The following is a 19,446-nucleotide window of genomic DNA, read 5'->3' on the forward strand; positions in this document are numbered from 1 at the left end:
ATATATATATATCTTTGATTGGGTTGTATATGATTAGAAAAATGATTTGAATTGGGTTCGGATTTGTCTACAGCAAAAGGAAACACTCCATTTTTCTTCAACAGTTTGCTCTATGGTTTAGCAGACAAATAACCGCTTTATTTTTCTTCCACGGTTTGGATTTATATATGTGAATTGGATTTGTATATGATGAAGAAAACTGGGTTTGATATGTATATATGTATATATGTATACGTATGTATAAATTGTGGGTATGGAGGAAGAAGAAGAGAAGGAAGAGAGAGAGAGAGATAAGAAGAATATAATTGTCAATTTACAACTCTTGTTAACATAAGTTAGTATGCATTTTAATTCACAAATTACGTGAAAGTTATGGGGTGATTTCCGAATGTCAGAAGGGTAAACCGCATTCAGCCCAAACCACAGGAGTAAAGTGAAGTTTATCCTATAATAAATTATGACTAGTGAATGATATGATCACGTGACACACCTACACCAACCAATAATTTTTCATTGAGATAGCCATGAAAACTTCATAGATAATAATGGGTTGGAAAAGACTTATCGTTAATAATCTCATCCATCATCCACGTTAATAATCATAACACGCATCAAACAAACGAAATGGCTAAGAGATGGCGATGAGGGCTCTGGAACGTGGTGACAATGGAGCCGATGATACCAACAACAGCAAAAACAACAAAGATTCAAAGACAGTGGACACAGCGACGGTGATTGGCAATCCTCGTATCAGACGCTGCAACAGTTCGACCCTTGACAGCCTCTCAGACAAACTATTCATCGAAATCTTGCAACGAGTCACCATTACAGACGCCAATCGATGCAAATGCGTCTCGAAGCGTTGGTTCAATTCCATCTCCACTTCCTATTTCACTCACTGCTATACCCTTTACCGTTCTTCTTCTTCTTCTTGTACTACCCTGTTCTTCCATTTCGCCAACTCAATCGATTGGTGTCACGACCCCATTCCGCCCCTAGTAGAATGGTGCCGTGATGGCTAGTAATCCGAGATTACCGAAGGCCAACTTTCAAAATTCACATACAATCAGAGTATTACATATGGGGCTAACATGTGCGGAAGCAATATATACAAATCTAATTAGTCCATAAGAGCTGTGCATAAGTCAAATAAAATGGCATACATCTTTACAAGGTCTTACAACTTGGGTACAAGAAGAAATGAAATACAAAATACATCTTGACCAAAAGGCTTCTCAAGCCGACATATACAAAACGCAATGAAATATAAGCCGAGAAGCATGATCTTCAAGATGTTACAAAAATATGAATCCGAGACACGTCGGCAAACACATCCAAAAACATATTGGCAACACATCTAGGCCTCATTGCCTTCTTGCTCAACACCTACATATATATAGAGAGGGTGAGCTTGAATACTCAGTGAATGGTACAAGTAATAAAGGGTTTGCATGTATGACATCTGAGATCTTTAACAAAACAATGCATAATCATAGCTTATGACAAACGTGGGATAAATCGAGTTCATCTAACAAATCTATCGAGCTTCATCAATCAAGTCTTTCAAGTTTCATGGGTGACATTAACAAAGATTGTGCTACAAATGCTTGTAGTCCCCTCGCACGTACGGACTTTCAAGAATTGTACTACAAATGCTTATAGTCCCCTAGTACGTACGGACTTTCAAGATTGTGCTACAAATGCTTATAGTCCCCTAGCACGTACGGACTTTCAAGATTGTGCTACAAATTCTTATAGTCCCCTAGCACGTACGGACTTTCAAGATTGTGCTACAAATGCTTATAGTCCCCTAGCACGTACGGACTTTCAAGATTGTGCTACAAATGCTTATAGTCCCCTAGCACGTACGAACTTTCAAGATTCTCAAGATCAAAGCTAATACTTGACACACAAATAGGGATAGTCATTCATGCTTAGCAAATACTTTTCAAAACAAAGCAAAACTTTACCAAAACTTTATAACGTAGCTTTATCAAAAATACCACTCACATAGTTCTTCAACGTCAGGGTCAAGCGAGAGTCCAAGTCCTACAAACACATGGCAAAGTCTATTGAATGCACTTTCAAACAAGCTTTACATGGATGCAAATGATCTCGGCATTCCTTCAAAACTAAGTCGAACCAAGACAAAACACTGTTTCTCCTCTCGGGAAAAACATGCTGGGTACCAACCAGGCTATTGCCGAGGTCCCACACCTTCTTGCCGAGGTGTGGTCCCAGTGGCCACGCTCAAGGAAATGAAGTTGGGAAAATCTGGGTTTCCCTCTGCTGAAGAACATGAAGAACATGAAACACATGAATGCTCAATCTTAACTTGTCACTATGAAATCTAGAACTTCATGCTATGAATTTTAAAAACATGGACCTGGGTACCCATACTCGAAGATCTTATGAAAACAAACACAAAAGCATGAATCTTAATACAAACTTTCGGATCAAACAAGGCTTTTATTCAAGAACACATGAATACCACTTTCTCTTTCTAAAACCAAACTTTCAATCAATGCATGGCTTGCAAATCAGGTTCGATCATGCAATGCAGCTAGATGATTAACAAGAACAACAAGGGTAGGTCAAGAATCTAACCTTAATACACGAATCTAACGGTTAGATCTCTAAGAATCAAGCTCGAAGATCCACTCCTCCACTGTAAAACTCCTTCTTCCTTCTAGAGCTTCTCTCTCTCAAGGCGAAGATATGATACAAAATGATAGGTTCTACTCACTGCCGGCTGATTTAACACTCAGCTTAGACACGTGGCAACGGCTGGTTGGTTCTCCCCAAAAAGGTGGCTGACAGACCAGACAAAGTATGGCGAAAGGGTGTTTAACAAGTAAAGCGGCATGGCATTCTGACAAGGTACTGACATCGGGTGAAAACATCGGCTCCGGTAGGTGAGGTATCTATGATCCCGGCTAGGACGGACAACACTTGGCCTAGCTGTGCCACACCTCGGCCTAGATGTGCCACACCTCGGTCTAGGTCGCACCAATCCGGAACAAGATCACTTAGGTTTAAGGATAACATCTCGACCTAGATGATACACCTCTCGGCCTTGATGACACACCTCAGCCTAGAAAATGACATCTCGGCCAATATGCCAGGACGAAGGTAGAGGTCAACCAAAGTGGTTTCAAGATGGTTCTGGCTTTAAGGTGACCTCGGCTAGACTCACCAGAAAGGAACAAGACTCAACAAGTAAATTTCACATAAGTACAAACCAAGACAAAAATCTCATTCTAGTTAAGACAAGTCAAGAAAATTCACTACTGCAACTTAGCAAAACAAGATTATACAAATGCTCATGCCCGAGGCTAAGGTGGGGAATGGGGGTCACTACAATTGGACTGTTCCTCCTATTCTGATGGGAGTTCATTTGGCAAACCCAATTGAGAATAACCCCATTTTCGAATCACTCACTTTTCTCCCTCATTCTGTTCAATTTTTAACATCTCGCAATGGCTTGCTATTGTACACTACTACAATAGTTTTCTCGAGAGTTTATTACGTGTGTAACCCACTCTCCAAACACTGAGTTTCTCTCCCTCCTCCTCCTTCCTGCCCCAGACAGGTTCACATCGGATTCCCTTGCTCCTGCACTAATAATGGCTTTTGGGTGGCGCGAATATCACAAGTTGATACTAAAAAATCACAACTTTAATCTAAAAAATCACAATTGAAATTTGAGATTTTTGTTCGGATACAGGGGAGTGGAGAACCGAATGTCCGTTTTTTGTTCCGTTTGGTTTCGGTACCAATCTAGTCCCGCAGTTGTTTGCAATGGAATACTGCATTGGACTGGGGTTTGCCATAATGGTAATATTTTCGCGGTTGATCCAATTGACAGAACCAATCAATGTCGAACCATTGATCTGCCAAAGTTAGAAAAGAAGGATGGGAGGTGTGTGGGTGATTTTCTAATCACACTACCCAACTCATAGTATTCAGCTGGAGAACACTGGTAGAATAGATGACACCTGGCTAACCTACAACAGAAAGAGAAGATTCCGGCGGTGGTTTCGACCACCCGGGGCACTCCGACGATCAAGTCAATATATCTCTCCAAGATAATCAATAATGCTAAACTTCAAAGCATAAGATTGCGTCAAAGACATCCCTTAGACCCATGGGGTGTCTCTCTTTTATAACCAACTCAATCCTAGTCCTAATGGAAGCCTAACTCTAATGGACTCCGGATAAGTGCTAATCTTGGACTCCCAGTAGAATTAGGATAAACTCTCTAAGAGTCTCATCTTTACCCAAATTGAGGTCTTCTCTCATTCTAAGACTCTTGTCCCTTATCTCTTATCTGATTATCTCAGATTCCGATATCTTCAGAGATAACATCGGCTTGACCGAGATCACCTCGGCGTTATGACCCTGACACGTCGACGTCACCTTGCCACGTGTCAGTGCTCAAAAATATATCCCCACAGGAGGTATACTAGTCTTTTTGGGGAAAGTCAAGGTTGTGTTAGATACGCCGTGTATCATTATCGTGTGGGAAATTTCAGCATTTGGAAACTCAAGGACTATAGTAGAGGTGAATGGTGCTTGGAACACTGGTTTCATTATAGTCAACTACTAGTATCATCATACGTTTCTCAAATTCTTAAATATCCCTGTGACATTATGACAACACTAGCTTTTGATCCCATTGACAAAGATGTTTTTTTGAGATTTTCCGGTCACATCATTAAGTGCAACATGGGGAGGAGCAAAAGTCTGGAACCAATCTGTTCTCTGGCACGTCCTGGCGTCTTCATCCTCACCTTCCCCTATGTGCTCCCATGGTGGCCAACTCTAGTTCCTTGTCTTCCACGGTAGTAAAGTTTTGACCAATTCATATGTTTCCAAAACAAATTTCAAATCAATGATAAAGCTTATCAACTTTAATAATTGAAGTGATAAACTTTTTCATGTCTTTGCAATTTTTTTTGGTCTTACAACTGATTTGCAATTTCCCCTATTGTTTGGTTTATGAAGTTAATTTATTGTACTCTTTTTTCTTTCCTGCCATTGATATGTGATATATTCACTGTTATAATCTTGCTACTGTGCCTATGAGGTGCTGTTAATTGTGATCATATTTTTCTTATATGGAATTATATATATGCTGTTAAAATGTGAAAATTTGTTTATGAGCTAATATTTAGTCCCAATTATCTTTTGTTGAAAGAAAACGAAATACAGCACAAAACAAGAAACAGAACAGAAAACAACGACAAATGATTATTGGACCAACAGTAATAAAATGAAATATAAATAGAATATGTTAGTCAAGAATGAATCAAATAAAGATAAATACTTAATTCTTGTTATTCAATAAAAATCATTAATAACTGAGCCCCACTTGATCCATCAGCAGGGACTTGTTGGGGCTAACTGATTTGAGCTTTTTCCATGCTCCATGCACTCAACCTTGAGATTGTCACATTCTGAGTTCCATTATTGAAGGTGTATAAATGAGCACCGCTGTCGATAGCCAACGTAGGATAAACCCTGGCAGTGATACAAGTCTTCCCCTCTCCACCAAAGCTCTCCACTACCGAGTGATCTATCTGCAGATAGTAAGTGTACCTTACATTATGTACTTGCATTAAAGATACGCTAAAAATGATGTGTAGTGTAAAATTGGTGTACCCAAATTTAGGAAATTTGGTCACTTGCATGCCAACACATCACAGTGATGGAATTGTGCAGGAATGTTATTATAGTTTAGGGACGGTGGATCAATCACACAATTAACTATATAAAATAATCTTATCCATATATATCAGATGGTGAGGTCCATCATTAAAGAGATTGTTTTGCTCAAATTGGTCCGCCTATATTTTCTAATATTGGTTATGTGTCCTTGACTTATTGAATGTTATTGACGTGTGTAATTGAGACAGGGATCTTAAATCCCTTTGTTCCCAAATTCCTCCGTCTTGATCCACTTTTAGACGTACGATCACATCTCGAGATTCTTATCATATTATGCAATTGCAAGTAGATTAAAATAGAGGAACAAAGAGATTTAGGAATAGAGTATCATTGCGTTATTTATAATTTTAGCAGTTACATGAGAACCAATCATTGAGTGAAGATTACCTGCGAAACTTCTCAACCAAAAAGCTTTAACCCAAACAGGGTCAATTGGCAGTTTTTGATAAAAGAAATACTTGTCTATGTTATAGCTTGGAAAGGTAGAGAAGTCAAAGAAGAATATTTTTTTTTTTTAGTTCCTAAACAGCATGTTAAAATCATCATCTAAGCTTCATACTTCTATATTACCAAATCCTAATTAATTTAAGACCATTCATTGATCTCTGACAGGTGTGATTCTTAAAGACTGTTATGAAACTTACCAAGGTCCTTAATGACAGTTTCTCATTAACAGGGTCCACATCCACAAAAGCTCCATAAGTGGACTTGTCATAATCTAGATTTGATGAAGACCTGTTCATTAAACAAACAAAGATTAATAATATTCTAATTTAAGCAGGACAAGATATGTGTGTGCGTGTGCGTGTGTGTGTGTGTGTGTGTGTGTGTGAGAGAGAGAGAGACCTGCTCTGGTCACTGCACATGAGCACCACAAATTTGTTCTGATCTTTGAAAATTCTAAAAAACACTGCTGTGTACTCTTGCAAGCCCTTTGAAGCCAAAACCTTTAACCCAAATGGTCCAAGCTCTCCTCCAACTAATGCACCCTTTTGACTACAAAGCTGTTGTGGGTCAGTCCAGCTTGGGTCCAGCAATTCTACTTTGTCAAGCTTTGGTATTTCAAATGCAATATCTACATCCGCCTGTGAGAGTAACGAGCAAAATTAAATACGAAACAATTATGCACTTTTTTTACAATGTTTTGAAAACCAGACCAGACTGGCTGATTCAACAAGTTGAACTGGGCTCTATTTTGGTTCAGATAAACCCACAAAACCGTTCTGAATACCAAACCGGCGGAATTTGTCAAAACCGCTTGCAAACCACGGTTGGACCATCCACCTGGTCAAACCGGTGCTGGTTCACGAAAATCGGCTAGGTTCTAAACATATATATTTTCATATTTTGGGACCTAGACAAATCCCACTGTCCAGTGATAATCAAACAGCAAACCTGTGTGGCATTGACACCAGAAACTTCAAGCACTGAGCCTCCCTTTAGCACCATGCTAGGCATGTCAACTTGATTCCTACGTAGCTTTTCGATCTCTGCAATCGGCCATTGCATCAATTGTTTTCCGGATTTATCAAGCCAAATTTGCCTTGGAAACCCCTGCCAGAATCACCACAATAACGTGAGAATTTTGGGATTTTGATTTTGATATATTGTGACAATGAGAATTAATCCTTAATTACCTGAATTCCAGACCATCCCTTCATGATATCAAGGGTTCCATTAGTAGTGCCCTCACTGATCCATCCCCATAGGATCCTCCGGTTCTTGGCACTATCAAAAAAAGTTTTCGAAGCATAGTATCTTCCATAATCATATCTCAACCGTGGATCACTCTCCATGGACCCATTATCCGGAATATAAATATCTTTGTCATGATTGTATGTCCCAATGGTGTAGGAATCATGCCCATTTAAGCTTGCCTTGAGGACATGTTTGATGCTAGAACCAAGCATTGATGTGTCAACTCCATTCATGCTACTATTAGAAACTGGAAAAAAATCAGGACACTCCCACATTCCCGTGTCTTTGGCCGAATATAGCGGGTGTTGAGCTTTAGTCCAGTGAACAAAATCCTTACTCCTGTATAGAATTGCCATACCTCGATTACGCCTTACGCTTCCAATGATCGTTCTCCATCTCCCATCAAGTCCTAGCCAAGCCGTGCTTGGGTCTCTGAATGCGTTTGGATCAATTTTGTTTATTGGATTGGGTGCCATTAGTGGATTGTTTGGTGACTTGACCCATTCTAAGAGGTATGGGTCAGACAGATTTTTGGGGATGGCCAGATTTTGAACTTGTTGCCTGTTAAAAATGATGTATTATTGATTGATATTTTGATTGATGTGTGTATATTGATTACAACTCCTATATATAGAAGAGAAGGTAGCAGATTGTGGTGGTGCTGGTAAGGGGTGAAGTGGAGGTGGTAGGTAGAGTGGGTTAGGTTTAGTGGAGTTGAGTGGGTGTAGTGGGTTAGGTTAGTGGGTTAGGTTTAGTGTACATTAACAGCCCCCCTCAAACTCAAGGAGGTTAGACACAAACCAACTTGAGTTTGGAGAGAGTTACAAAACAGAAAAATAAACTGATAAATAAAATAAAACAGGATAGGAGACACGGTATGGTCGTGTCAGACCGTTGTAGCAGACAGTTTACGGGGTCATGTCGGACCGTTGTAGAATGTTGTGGTGGTGTACCAAGGGGGCGACTTAGGGAGTGCGCCATGAGTGACTTATACATGATACTGTGTATAACCCCCCCTCAAACTCAAATAGGTGTGAAGATAGAAACCTATTTGAGGTTGAAACAAAGGGATTGATAAAGCTGGCTGGTGTAGAAGACACTGTATGAGTGTGTATATAGGCTGCCCAAAAGATATACATGGATGTAGATATCGAGCCCTCAAAAGTCGTGCCCTCAAAAGGTGTGTCATCAAAAGGCGTGTCATCAAAAGACGTGCCCGAGTCATGAAAAGGAGTGCCATGAAAAGGCGTGCCAGGTTGTCGGTGTCAAAAGGCGCGCGATGCGCGTGGCTGTCTCTGTGTCATGGTCGTTATAAACCGAAGCGGAGGAGGCAGAAACTGAGACAGAAAAACTGAGAGAAACCTCTGAAAAATTTTTCATTTTGCTGAGAAAGAGAGGTCGTTTTGCTGAGAGAGATAGTCTGTAACACTCTCTATAACACTCTGTTGCCCAGAAAAAATGGCTTCGTCTTCCCGCGGGCTGCTTACCCTCTTTCCCGACCTCAACGAGTCTACAGGAGAGAGAACTGGTGCGGTGGCCAGTGAACCTCAACCAAACACTGCTGGGTTTGCTCCGCTGAACTTTCCGATGCGGTCTGTGGAGCAAAAAATGGCGGTGCAGTCGGATGTGGAGGCCAATCAGTATACGTTGAAGGCATGTGTGGAAAGCATGACGGCGGTCACAAACTTGTCGAACCGGCTGCAGAGTAGGACAAATGAGGTGCAGCATTTAAACTCCCAGCTGGCTCTGCTCCAACGCATGTATAAGGATGCGCGAGCAGAGATAAGCGTGCTAAGGGCAGAAAACAAGGAGCTGAAGCGGAAGGCCACCGTGATGTTCCGATTTGGAGGGCCGCCATATGCTGCAGTGGAGGAGCAGGGAGTACTGATCATGCCCAGTGGAGTGGGAAACACGGAGGCAACACCGGGAAGGGCCGTCCAAGACGGAGGCAAGAAGAAGAGACCGGCGGCAGAGTAGAGTAGAAAAATCTCACTGTGCCGATATGTGGTGGTTTTGTTGTTGTTGTTTTTTTTTTTTTTTTTTTTTTTTTTTTTTTTTTTTTGGTGGAAAATGGTGATCGAGGTGAGCCCCGACATAAATAAAATGAGTTTGGTGGGCAGTTCATCTTCTTCCTCTTTTGTGTTGTTTTGTTTTGTTGTTGTTGTTGTTGTTTTTTTTTTTTTTTTTTTTTGTGTTTTGCAAAAAAAAAAAAAATAATAATAATAATAATAATAAGAATAATAATAATGAAAAAAAAAAAGATTAAAAATAAAGTGAAAGAAAAAATAAAAAAAAGAAAGAAAGAATGAGAATATATGGGAAATCAAAACGAGAGAGTATTGTGTTTGGGTAATATAGTATAATAAAAAGAGATAGATATATAGATAGAAAATAAAGAAACGTGGGTATTTAAAAAAAAAAAAAAAATTAAAAATGAATTGGAGAAAATAAATAAAAAAAATAAATTTTGAAATCAAATGAAGGAGAGAAAGGGGACAATCCAGGTGATAAAGTGGAGAGAGAAAGAGCCCATGTGATTCTGATATAATTGTGAATGGATTTGGTTTTTTTTTTTTTTTTTTTTTTTTTTTTGTTTTTATAATGTTGTTTGTGATAAAATATATATATTATAAAATCTCAAAAAACAGCCATCATTGCAGAAGACACAAAACAAGCTTTTGAACCAATTCACGTGGTTGTTTTTTTTTTTTTTTTTTTTGTAATGAAAAAGGAAAGATAAAAGAAAATAAATAAAAGTAAAGTGGGAAACAGGAATGGGTGGTGATATAAAAAAAAGAAAAGGAAAGAAAGTGGAAAGATGAGAGAGAGAGAGCATCAGTGCTTTGGTTCTGGTTTGGACCCACGTGCTTTGGGAAACAGGAGTGTGTGGTGATATAGAAAAAAAAAGAAAAGAAAAGAAAGTGGAAAGATGAGAGAGAGAGAGAGCATCAGTGCTGTGGTTCTGGTTTGGATCGATGAACATGCACTGATGTTACTTATGTTTGTTGTATTGCCTGCAATCTCAGTTGGATTTGGGGGAGGTCTGCAACCCTTGCGATAAGTGGTGCCATCGTCTTCCTCGCAAGACTCACAGGGGTCTACGGAAAGTGGCTTGTATTGGTGCCTGCTGTTGCCAGGGCTGGTCAGAATGGATATCACCACCGAACTGAAATGAACAAGACGATCTACAAGCTTGGAAAGTCTGGGCAGGAGTCCCACACTGCTGTCACCGAGTTCGACAGGACTGAGAAGGACATTACTCCCATGGGTGGCTTCCCTCGCAATCGCCAGCGGTGATTTTCTCGACTGGATCGAAGAACAACGACAATGTTTTCTTGGGGGTTTTTGATACGAGGATCGGAAGTCAGATTCTGGCGATGTATGCCGACTGGTCTCCGCGGAGGGTGACGGTGAGTAGTAGGCCGGCGAGTAGAGAACCAACGCCGGAAAGTCTAACGGCGGTGACAGCAAGGCAAGTAGCGCGGTGGCGCCGATCGGCAAGGTAAGGAAGAAGGCCAACAGGGTACGAAACAGATGAATGAAATGAGATGTTTTGGGAGGTGTGAATCAGGTCGGTTTGAGATTTGATTATGTAACAGGTTAGGGGTCCGGCGGGCGGTGAAGGCAAGGTTGCCGCCCGCCGGAAGGTGAAGCTCACCAAGAGCTAACCTATTGCTCTGATACCATGTTAAAAATGATGTATTATTGATTGATATTTTGATTGATGTGTGTATATTGATTACAACTCCTATATATAGAAGAGAAGGTAGCAGATTGTGGTGGTGCTGGTAAGGGGTGAAGTGGAGGTGGTAGGTAGAGTGGGTTAGGTTTAGTGGAGTTGAGTGGGTGTAGTGGGTTAGGTTAGTGGGTTAGGTTTAGTGTATATTAACATTGCCCTTGTTGGTCTATCCCGGTATAGAGAATGGCCGGTTGGCCCCAGGGGAGGATTGTGGCGGAACCCGACCAACATCCGTTGCTATCGGACAGCTGGGACGGGTAGATGGCAGGATCATGGGGGATCCAGTTGATGAGATCTGTTGATGTAGAATGTCCCCACACTTTGGTCCCCGAAAGTGCACCACTAGGGTTGTACTGGTAGAATAGGTGATAAATTCCCTTGTAAATCATAGGCCCTGCAACAAAAACATAAAGTTACATACTTTAAAACCCTTTAGTACTTAAATTTTTTTAATATCTGAATTTTTGAATTAACCATTGTAACTCACCATTAGGATCTGAGAATCAAAAGGCACAAGTCATTGCGGCAAGGAACAAGAGAAAAAGAAGCAAACAGTTAGAGAGACGTGAAAGGATTTAATATTAATAACAGTTTGAACTTGTTTTATGTGTTTTCAGAAAACAGTTTTGTGAAGAGAAGTACCATTCATCCAGTTCCTTTCAGGTTGAAAGTGAAAAGAGGTTCTGTAAGGCTGATTTACAGCAGGAAATTCAAGTGTTTGGAGCTGTCTGTAGACATGGTGAGAAGCTTCAAGTTGTAAGACACCATGGCCAAGAAAGAGAGCAGATAGGCATATTAGCCAAACAGAAGAGTTGGCCATGATTGCTTTGTTTGTGTTTGCCAATGAGCAGAGCAAGGATTTAAGTAGGGACGGGAATTGTGTCGTGTTGGTCATGTTCATGCCGTGTCATCTTGTGTTCCGTTTATGGGTTGTGTGAAGAATAAGTCTTTCCTCATAATACGAATGTTCTCAACTTAATTTTCTACAAAATGATAGAAAACAAAGAAACAAGTTATTAGAAGAGAAGCATCAAGGAAGATGGGAGGGAAGAACTTGCCTGTATTGGACATTTGATTTGAATCATTCTACCAACTAATGTCTTCATTTGACAAATGTAGGACAATGACTAGGGTGATTGTAAACCCTCAAGCACGTCACAATAGGTCTTCTTCTTCTTACTGTTATTTTTTATTTGGTCATTTTTTAATTTTTTATATGATTTTTACCCAGAAGATGATTGTGAGATGGGGATTGAAATTGTGTTGTGTGGGGTTATGTATTGAAAAATTTGAATACATCTTTAAAGAGTTGACATCCAGTTTATCTATTTAATGCTTATTTCCCTATTTCTCTCTCTATTCATCAATTTGATCTTTCAAGGCATAATATTTAATTTTGGTGGGTCAAAAAAGAGTTGGTGAAGAAATTATGAAAATTTGAGGCTTGACGTTCACGGCGATTCACTCTATTAGCATTGACCTGGTGGTAGTCTGGTGGTAATCTTTTCTCTTCTAGAGGCTTTGGCTAGTTATTAGTATTTGACACTTTATTTGGTATTTTAATTCAACCTATACAGAGCTTATATGAGTCGTCCTCTTCTTAAGTTGCAAAGTTGTACCTAACATCCTCGGATAGATGCCTGACCAAAAAAAAAAAAAAAAATCCTCGGATAGATGCGTTCGATTTTATACTCGGCATGGTAGTTAACTCTAATATTAAATGATATAAATCACTTGAGTAGGAATCACTTTTAAAAGATATGTAATTATTAGATAATTATTAAATTAACAAGTATTACCAAAAAAATAAAATAGAATAAATGCTTAAAAGTTCACTTTACAACATATTAAAGGAGGTTTTGTTGTTTTTTAAAAAAAAAAATCAAAAGGGCAAAGTATAAGACCTTTTTTTTAAATATATATATATATATATATATAAAGGCATATATTGGAATTTAGAGAGAATTTGATCTAACCTTTTTTTTTTTATGAACATAAGTTAAAAAATTGTAAATTTTATACACAGTAATGATTTAGACCCCCACAAAACATCACACCCACAGTCTCCACGTACTTGTGATTGGTCCAAGTAAGAAAGAAAAAGAAAAAAAAAACAATACAAATATATCATTAGTCCACGTCACTGTAAGAGTTGTGGGGGTCTCCCCAAAAGGGGGTCCCAAACATTTTCCATTTTATAAATTTGAGTAGGGGCTCTGCTGGGCCATGCTCTCTACCTTTGATTGACATCACCACCTCTACCATCATGTCACCACCACCATTATTATTGTCACTCTTGGATCACTGTTATTATCATTCTTGAACTACTATTATCACCACCTTAATTCAGTCACAACCACTACTGTTAATATCACCCCAACCCTATTGACACTATTGTGAACATCACCACCGCTACTATTACCTCCATCTTACTGCCAATGCCATGTCACCAGCATTACTTCACCATCGTTGTCATAATCGGTTTTGATACAGACTCGTACAAAACATAACCCCTACGGCTCCCACACACCTGTGAAAAAGAAAGAAAAGAAAGAAAACAATTGTAATAGAGACCACTGCACATACATGACCTTCACAAGCCCCACTCTCATCACAACCACTCATAATGTGGGGCTCACACATATATGAGTGGACTCCACACACACATCAAGGGCTAAGATCAAATTGGAGGTCATGAAACATCTAAAAAAGAGGGTCCCAAACATTTCTGAGAAAGAAAAAAAAAATACAAATATGTTATCCACATCAATTGGGGTTCATGGGGATCGTCCATTTTTGGAATCTCAAGCACTAGTCCTGCCATAATAGTGTGACGGAGCAAGCATTGGTCCGAATGGGGCAACCACCTCCCAAAAATTTTAAAATCACACATCAGTGTAAGCTTAGAAAATAAATAAAAAATAAATTCTTTATTTGGCCCCTTTAAACATTAATTTCAGTCTGTATGATTTTTTATTTTTTTTTTTATAAATTTGAGGATCCGATTTGACTAAACCAATTTGACCTAACTGTATCTTTTGTCATAATATTACTTTCTTTATCAAAATCTTGAGTCCACCACTGGTTATCCTTAGAACCGAAAAAGTGCTCCACAATGGATCACAATCTCAAAATAGAAATTTCCCACCCTATTTGTCATCTTCATAACATTGTCATCGTGTTATTACTTCTACTTCCATCACCATACAAAAATAAGAATTGATTGATAATTTGATTTTTAATTTTTATATATTGATTAACAGATTTTTAATTGAGTCATTTTAAATATATATATATATATATATATATTAAACAATGCATTATTTTTATTTTTGCGTATTTAAAATTTTTGCGTATATTAAATAAAGGCATTAATGTTCTTTAAAACAAACCTATGCATCAACTGGGTTGTGGTGAAATTCACTCAAACAAAGCAGAAAATGTGAAATGTTGTGTTTTGAGCTAATGTTTCATAAATGGTTCACAAAAATGTTATGTACCATAAAAAGTTAATTTGAAATTTATTCTGAAAATAAAATTGGATAAATTACACTGACACCCCTTCAGATTTCTGTTTAATACAGATTCTCCCTTCACATTTAAAAAATTACATTCTCGTCCTTGAGATGTGTAATTTCATTATAAATTGCCTCTTAGATTGCTGATATCATGTCCTAAAATTTTCTGAATTACCATCTTATTTTTTTTTCTACCGTTTCTTCTTTCTATTATCATGACTACTTTCTACAACTTTTCATCATTAAATTCTACCTGAACATATTCTTATTGAGTGATGATATATAAACAAAAATTTTATATAGAATTTTCAAACACAATGATATAACTTAATGGTGACCTTTCATTTTAAAATAAAACACCCATAAACATAATTTATATTTATATCACTAAATATATTTAAAAAGTACAAATTTTGTACAAAAAAAATTTTAAAAAATTCATTAAATACAACAAAATAAGATAATATATTAAATTTTAGTATTTTTATATATTTTTTTGAATTTGTTGAATTTAAAAAAAATAAAAAAATATTATACTTCTTAAGTATATCTAGATTAGGTGTATCTAAAAAATAAAAATAAAAATAAAAAATTATTTAAAATATTTTAAAAAATCAGTAAAAAAAACACGAAAAAAAAAACGGTAGAAGATGATTGTTATTTCTCTTGAAATGACATGAACAAAATATTTGCATATTTTATTATTTTATATATATAAAGGCTAAGGGCCAAATATGTCGTTTTAATCTGACAGTGGGTAAATGTAATTTTTTAAATGTGAAGAAAAATCTATATTAAACAAAAATATCAAGATGTGTCCGTGTAATTTACTCAATAAAATTTATTGTGTAGAGTTAAAATTAGCAAAATATAAGTGACAGATTTACTTTTCTAGAACATGGTACAAAAATAAGAAACATTAAGCCGCGGTTTGATATTCATTTTAGAGCTAAATAATCACAAAAATGACAAAATTGACTATAAAAGTTAATAAGACAAAATACTATTTTTTATCCATAATTATTATATTTTTTTTACAAAAGTCAAAAAAGTCCCAAAATAAAAACTAAACGAGACTAAAAAAGTCTCAACACAAAAAAATTGATTATATTAGCCAATGTCAAACGACCCTAAGGCAAACAAATAACAATAATGATGCTAGAAAGTCCATGTTCTTGGGCTTCTCTAAAAAAAAAAAAAAAAAATTTTTATAAATAATTTTACAAAATAAATAATTTAAGTCACCGAAATAAAACTTATGATGAGCCCATAAACTTAACAATTAAGTTTAGATTTGAACATAAAACAAACAATAAAATGTGACATTCATATTAGTTAAATGTTAATGACAACAATGGCCTTGCATGAGTTTAATACCCAATTAATCTGTATACATATCAAATGATAGGTAAAGTGGTCGGGCTATGTACACACCCAAAAACAAAAAAAAAAAAAAAAATCCAAAATGGGACACATATTTGTGTCTTTATTTGTCATCTAAGTATCTCTCAACAATTAATACTGGTGTATCGGTTTCTCAAAAAATTTCAATAACTAATTCAGTACAAGATATAAATATATATATATATATATATATAGTGGCGGAACCAGGAACCAAGAATTTAATGAAGGGAGAATATAAATTAATGATAATATTAATTTTTTTTTCATAATAAACAATAATAAGATATTACTAAACTTAAATATTAAGAGTCCATTTGGATAAACATGAATTTTAAATTAAAGGGTTTGAGATTAAATTTTATATAAATATTTGGGAGTAACTATTTTATAGGTAGATTGAAAAATTAAAAAAGAAGATAAGTTGATATAGAAATGATATATTTTAGTAGAGAAATTCTACAAAACATATTGTAAAAAAAAGTGTCTATCATATGTCGCAATTATGATTTTCATAGTCTTTAGTTATGACACATTATAGTGTTAGATATAATTTAGTTATAACTTCTTGTGGTTGTTATTTTGGTTATGACTATATATCAAGTAATAGTTAGTTATGACTCATTTTGATATTAATTATAACCTATTGTAATTTTTTTTTTTTTTTTTTTTGGTATAATTAAAGATGTATTGCTTGATTATAATTTAATAGTGGTTATTTTAGTTATGAATGGAAAGAAACACACGGAGAATAAACTTTACATGTCAATGTAACTAACAATTCAATAAATTCCATATATTCATTAAAATTAATTATGTTTGCATGTCAATAATGATAGACATCACCATTATATTAAAATTTTCATAAATAATAATATAAATTATCATAGTCTCTTTACTTTCAATCAAAACAACCATTATTGTTTTCATAATTTTAAAAATGTCATTGACATTTCACTTTAAATAATATTTTTATAAATTTTTTTATTTAAAATATTTTCTTTATGTTTGAAAAAAAAATTCCAAAAACCCAAGGGGCACATGACCGCCCGGGACCCGATGTGCCTCCGCCTCTGTATATATATTATGATATTATTATTATTATTATTATTATTATTATTGGAGTGAAAATATATTTTAAAAATTAAAAAAATATATTTTATATATTTATTTTTCTCAATTATTTTTTTTTTGTTGAGAAAATTATAAATAAAAAAAAATATTTAGGCTATGACCCTCGTAACAAAACAAATTATAAATTTTAATTTTGTCAATTTAAACCTTTACTTTCAATCTAAACTGCTTATTTATTTTCGTAATTACAGCCAACAAATACTTTTATCCTCAATGGATGGTTAAGATCAACTTGATCCAAAGACCATTATTAACTTTTTAGAATATTCTATAATAATTTTATCATTTCACTATATCTATAATTTTCTAAACCATTCTAGAACGTCATAGGGTTTTTATTATATATACTTTTTTACAAAATTTAAAATTTTTTGAAATCTCCTAGATTTGTCTACATTTTTTTAAATTTCTCCAATATTCTGGATGTTTTTGAGATGTTCTACAATCTTTCGAATTTTTAAATTCTCCAACATTTGTATAACGTATGTGGAAGACTGTGTTGAACAGGGTAAGAAAATGAATTATATATAACAATTTCTTTTATTAATGGATATATTTGTCTTCCTATATACATCTATACAACAAACACTATGTAAGAATTCACCACGTTCAAATTTTAATGAGACCCACTATTTTAAATTTTAAAAAAAAAAAAAATACATAGGAAGTAAAGAGTTAAGGAAATATAACAAGCTCTTCTGCCATCATAGGGCCCTCATATCAACAATTAAAATTTATGCACAAAATATTAAGAATACCAAATGTGGGGATGTATTTTCTGAGTACCAACACGTGGCAAGGTGACGCCGACGTGTCAGCCGAGGTGCCACATGTCCTGATTGTAACGCCGAGGTTATCTCGGCAAGGCCGAGGTTATCTCCGAAGATATCGGAATCCGAGATAAATGGATAAGGGGCATGAGTCTTAGAGTAAAGAGAGAACTTTGCTAAGATAAGGATAAAACTCTTAGGGAGTTTATCTTTATCTCTTGTAAAATCCTAGGTAAGCACTGAATGAGAGTCCATAGAAGTCAGGTTTCTAGTGAGATCAGGATTAAGTTGGCTATAAAAGAGAAGCACCCCCGTGGGTCTAAGGTACGCAATTTTATGCTTTGAGTAGTGAGTTTAGCACTTGATTATCTTTGAGAGATATACTGACTTGATCGTCGGAGTGCCCTCGGGTGGAAGAGCCACCGCCGGAACCTTTTCTTTCTGTTGCAGGATAGCTGAAGCCATCTATTCTGCCGGTACTCTCCAGCTGGTTACTAAGCGGGCAGTGTGGTTAGAAAATCACTTACACAATTTGGCGCCGTCTGTGGGAAAGATAGGAGAATAAATGGCCAGCAACGGACAGAAGGAAAAGATTGGGGACGACACTCCTGCTGGGAGTGGGAGACCCATTGACCTTGATGTCACAGGAGACGAATACAACGCAGAAACTCGTGACCAGAATACCGGCGTAAAGGACGTCGACCAGACTAACAAACCAGATCGAAGTGGCTACTACAATGAAGATGACCTCCAGGTATGGAAGGATAGATGCCTGCGGAGGGACGAAGAGGTGAAAGAGATAGCAAACAAGTTGGCAGACCTGCAATCGATCATCAACTTTATGATACAAAATAACGTCATGCAGCCACCATACCTGCTGCAGGACACGCCGAAACCAGCAGCCAATGCCCAGAAGCAAGGGCAGAAAGTAATTCCAGAAGCCCTCCAGCACAACGGGAGCGAAAGACATTCTCACCGACCTTCCAGGGAGGTCGGACGAAGGGAGCCAAAAAGAGAAGAATCACAAAGGACGCAACACGCAAAGGAGGCAGACCCTAGAGGACATTGGCATGTTCAGGGGCAGGCACTGTGCTTCGACACAACTCATGGAGAAGGGTCGAAAAGGGCTCACCACGAGGCCAAGAGTTGTATACCGAAGAGACTAAAGTCGAAAGATAGCCGAGCTCTTGGGCGGAGCAAAGAAGACTTAAGAGATTACCTCAAAAGGAAGCAACAGAATGCCGAAACCGAGGTAACATCCCCAGATAAGTCGAGGACACCATTCTCGGTGGAATTGGACAGGTTCGAGGCACTAAAGAGATTCAGTATGCCGAGATTTCAAATATACGACGGCAAGTCAAACCCCAACTTCCACGTCGGACTATATTTGAACTCAATGGCATTGTATAGTGGGAACGAGTCGTTGCTCTGCAAAGTATTCCCCTCATCCTTTGGG

The 19,446-nt window shown here is 36.9% G+C and overlaps 1 protein-coding gene across 1 annotated transcript; it reads right to left on the reverse strand.

The window, feature by feature from the left end:
* Positions 1-5,256: 5,256 nt before the first annotated feature.
* On the reverse strand, positions 5,257-12,002 carry LOC114261425 (beta-fructofuranosidase, insoluble isoenzyme CWINV1). Its single transcript, XM_082907768.1, has 8 exons — positions 11,810-12,002; positions 11,655-11,663; positions 11,324-11,561; positions 7,368-7,989; positions 7,126-7,284; positions 6,577-6,815; positions 6,375-6,465; positions 5,257-5,582 (listed from the first exon to the last, which is right to left on the reverse strand). Exons 1-8 carry the CDS (start codon positions 11,985-11,987, stop codon positions 5,403-5,405), a joined length of 1,716 nt encoding a protein of 571 aa, XP_082763894.1. The 5' UTR covers positions 11,988-12,002; the 3' UTR covers positions 5,257-5,402.
* Between the last annotated feature and the right edge of the window lie 7,444 nt (positions 12,003-19,446).

This window comes from Camellia sinensis, chromosome 15 (genome assembly GCF_055761805.1).
Source record: "Camellia sinensis isolate YWXY chromosome 15, ASM5576180v1, whole genome shotgun sequence".
Lineage (NCBI taxonomy): Eukaryota > Viridiplantae > Streptophyta > Magnoliopsida > Ericales > Theaceae > Camellia > Camellia sinensis.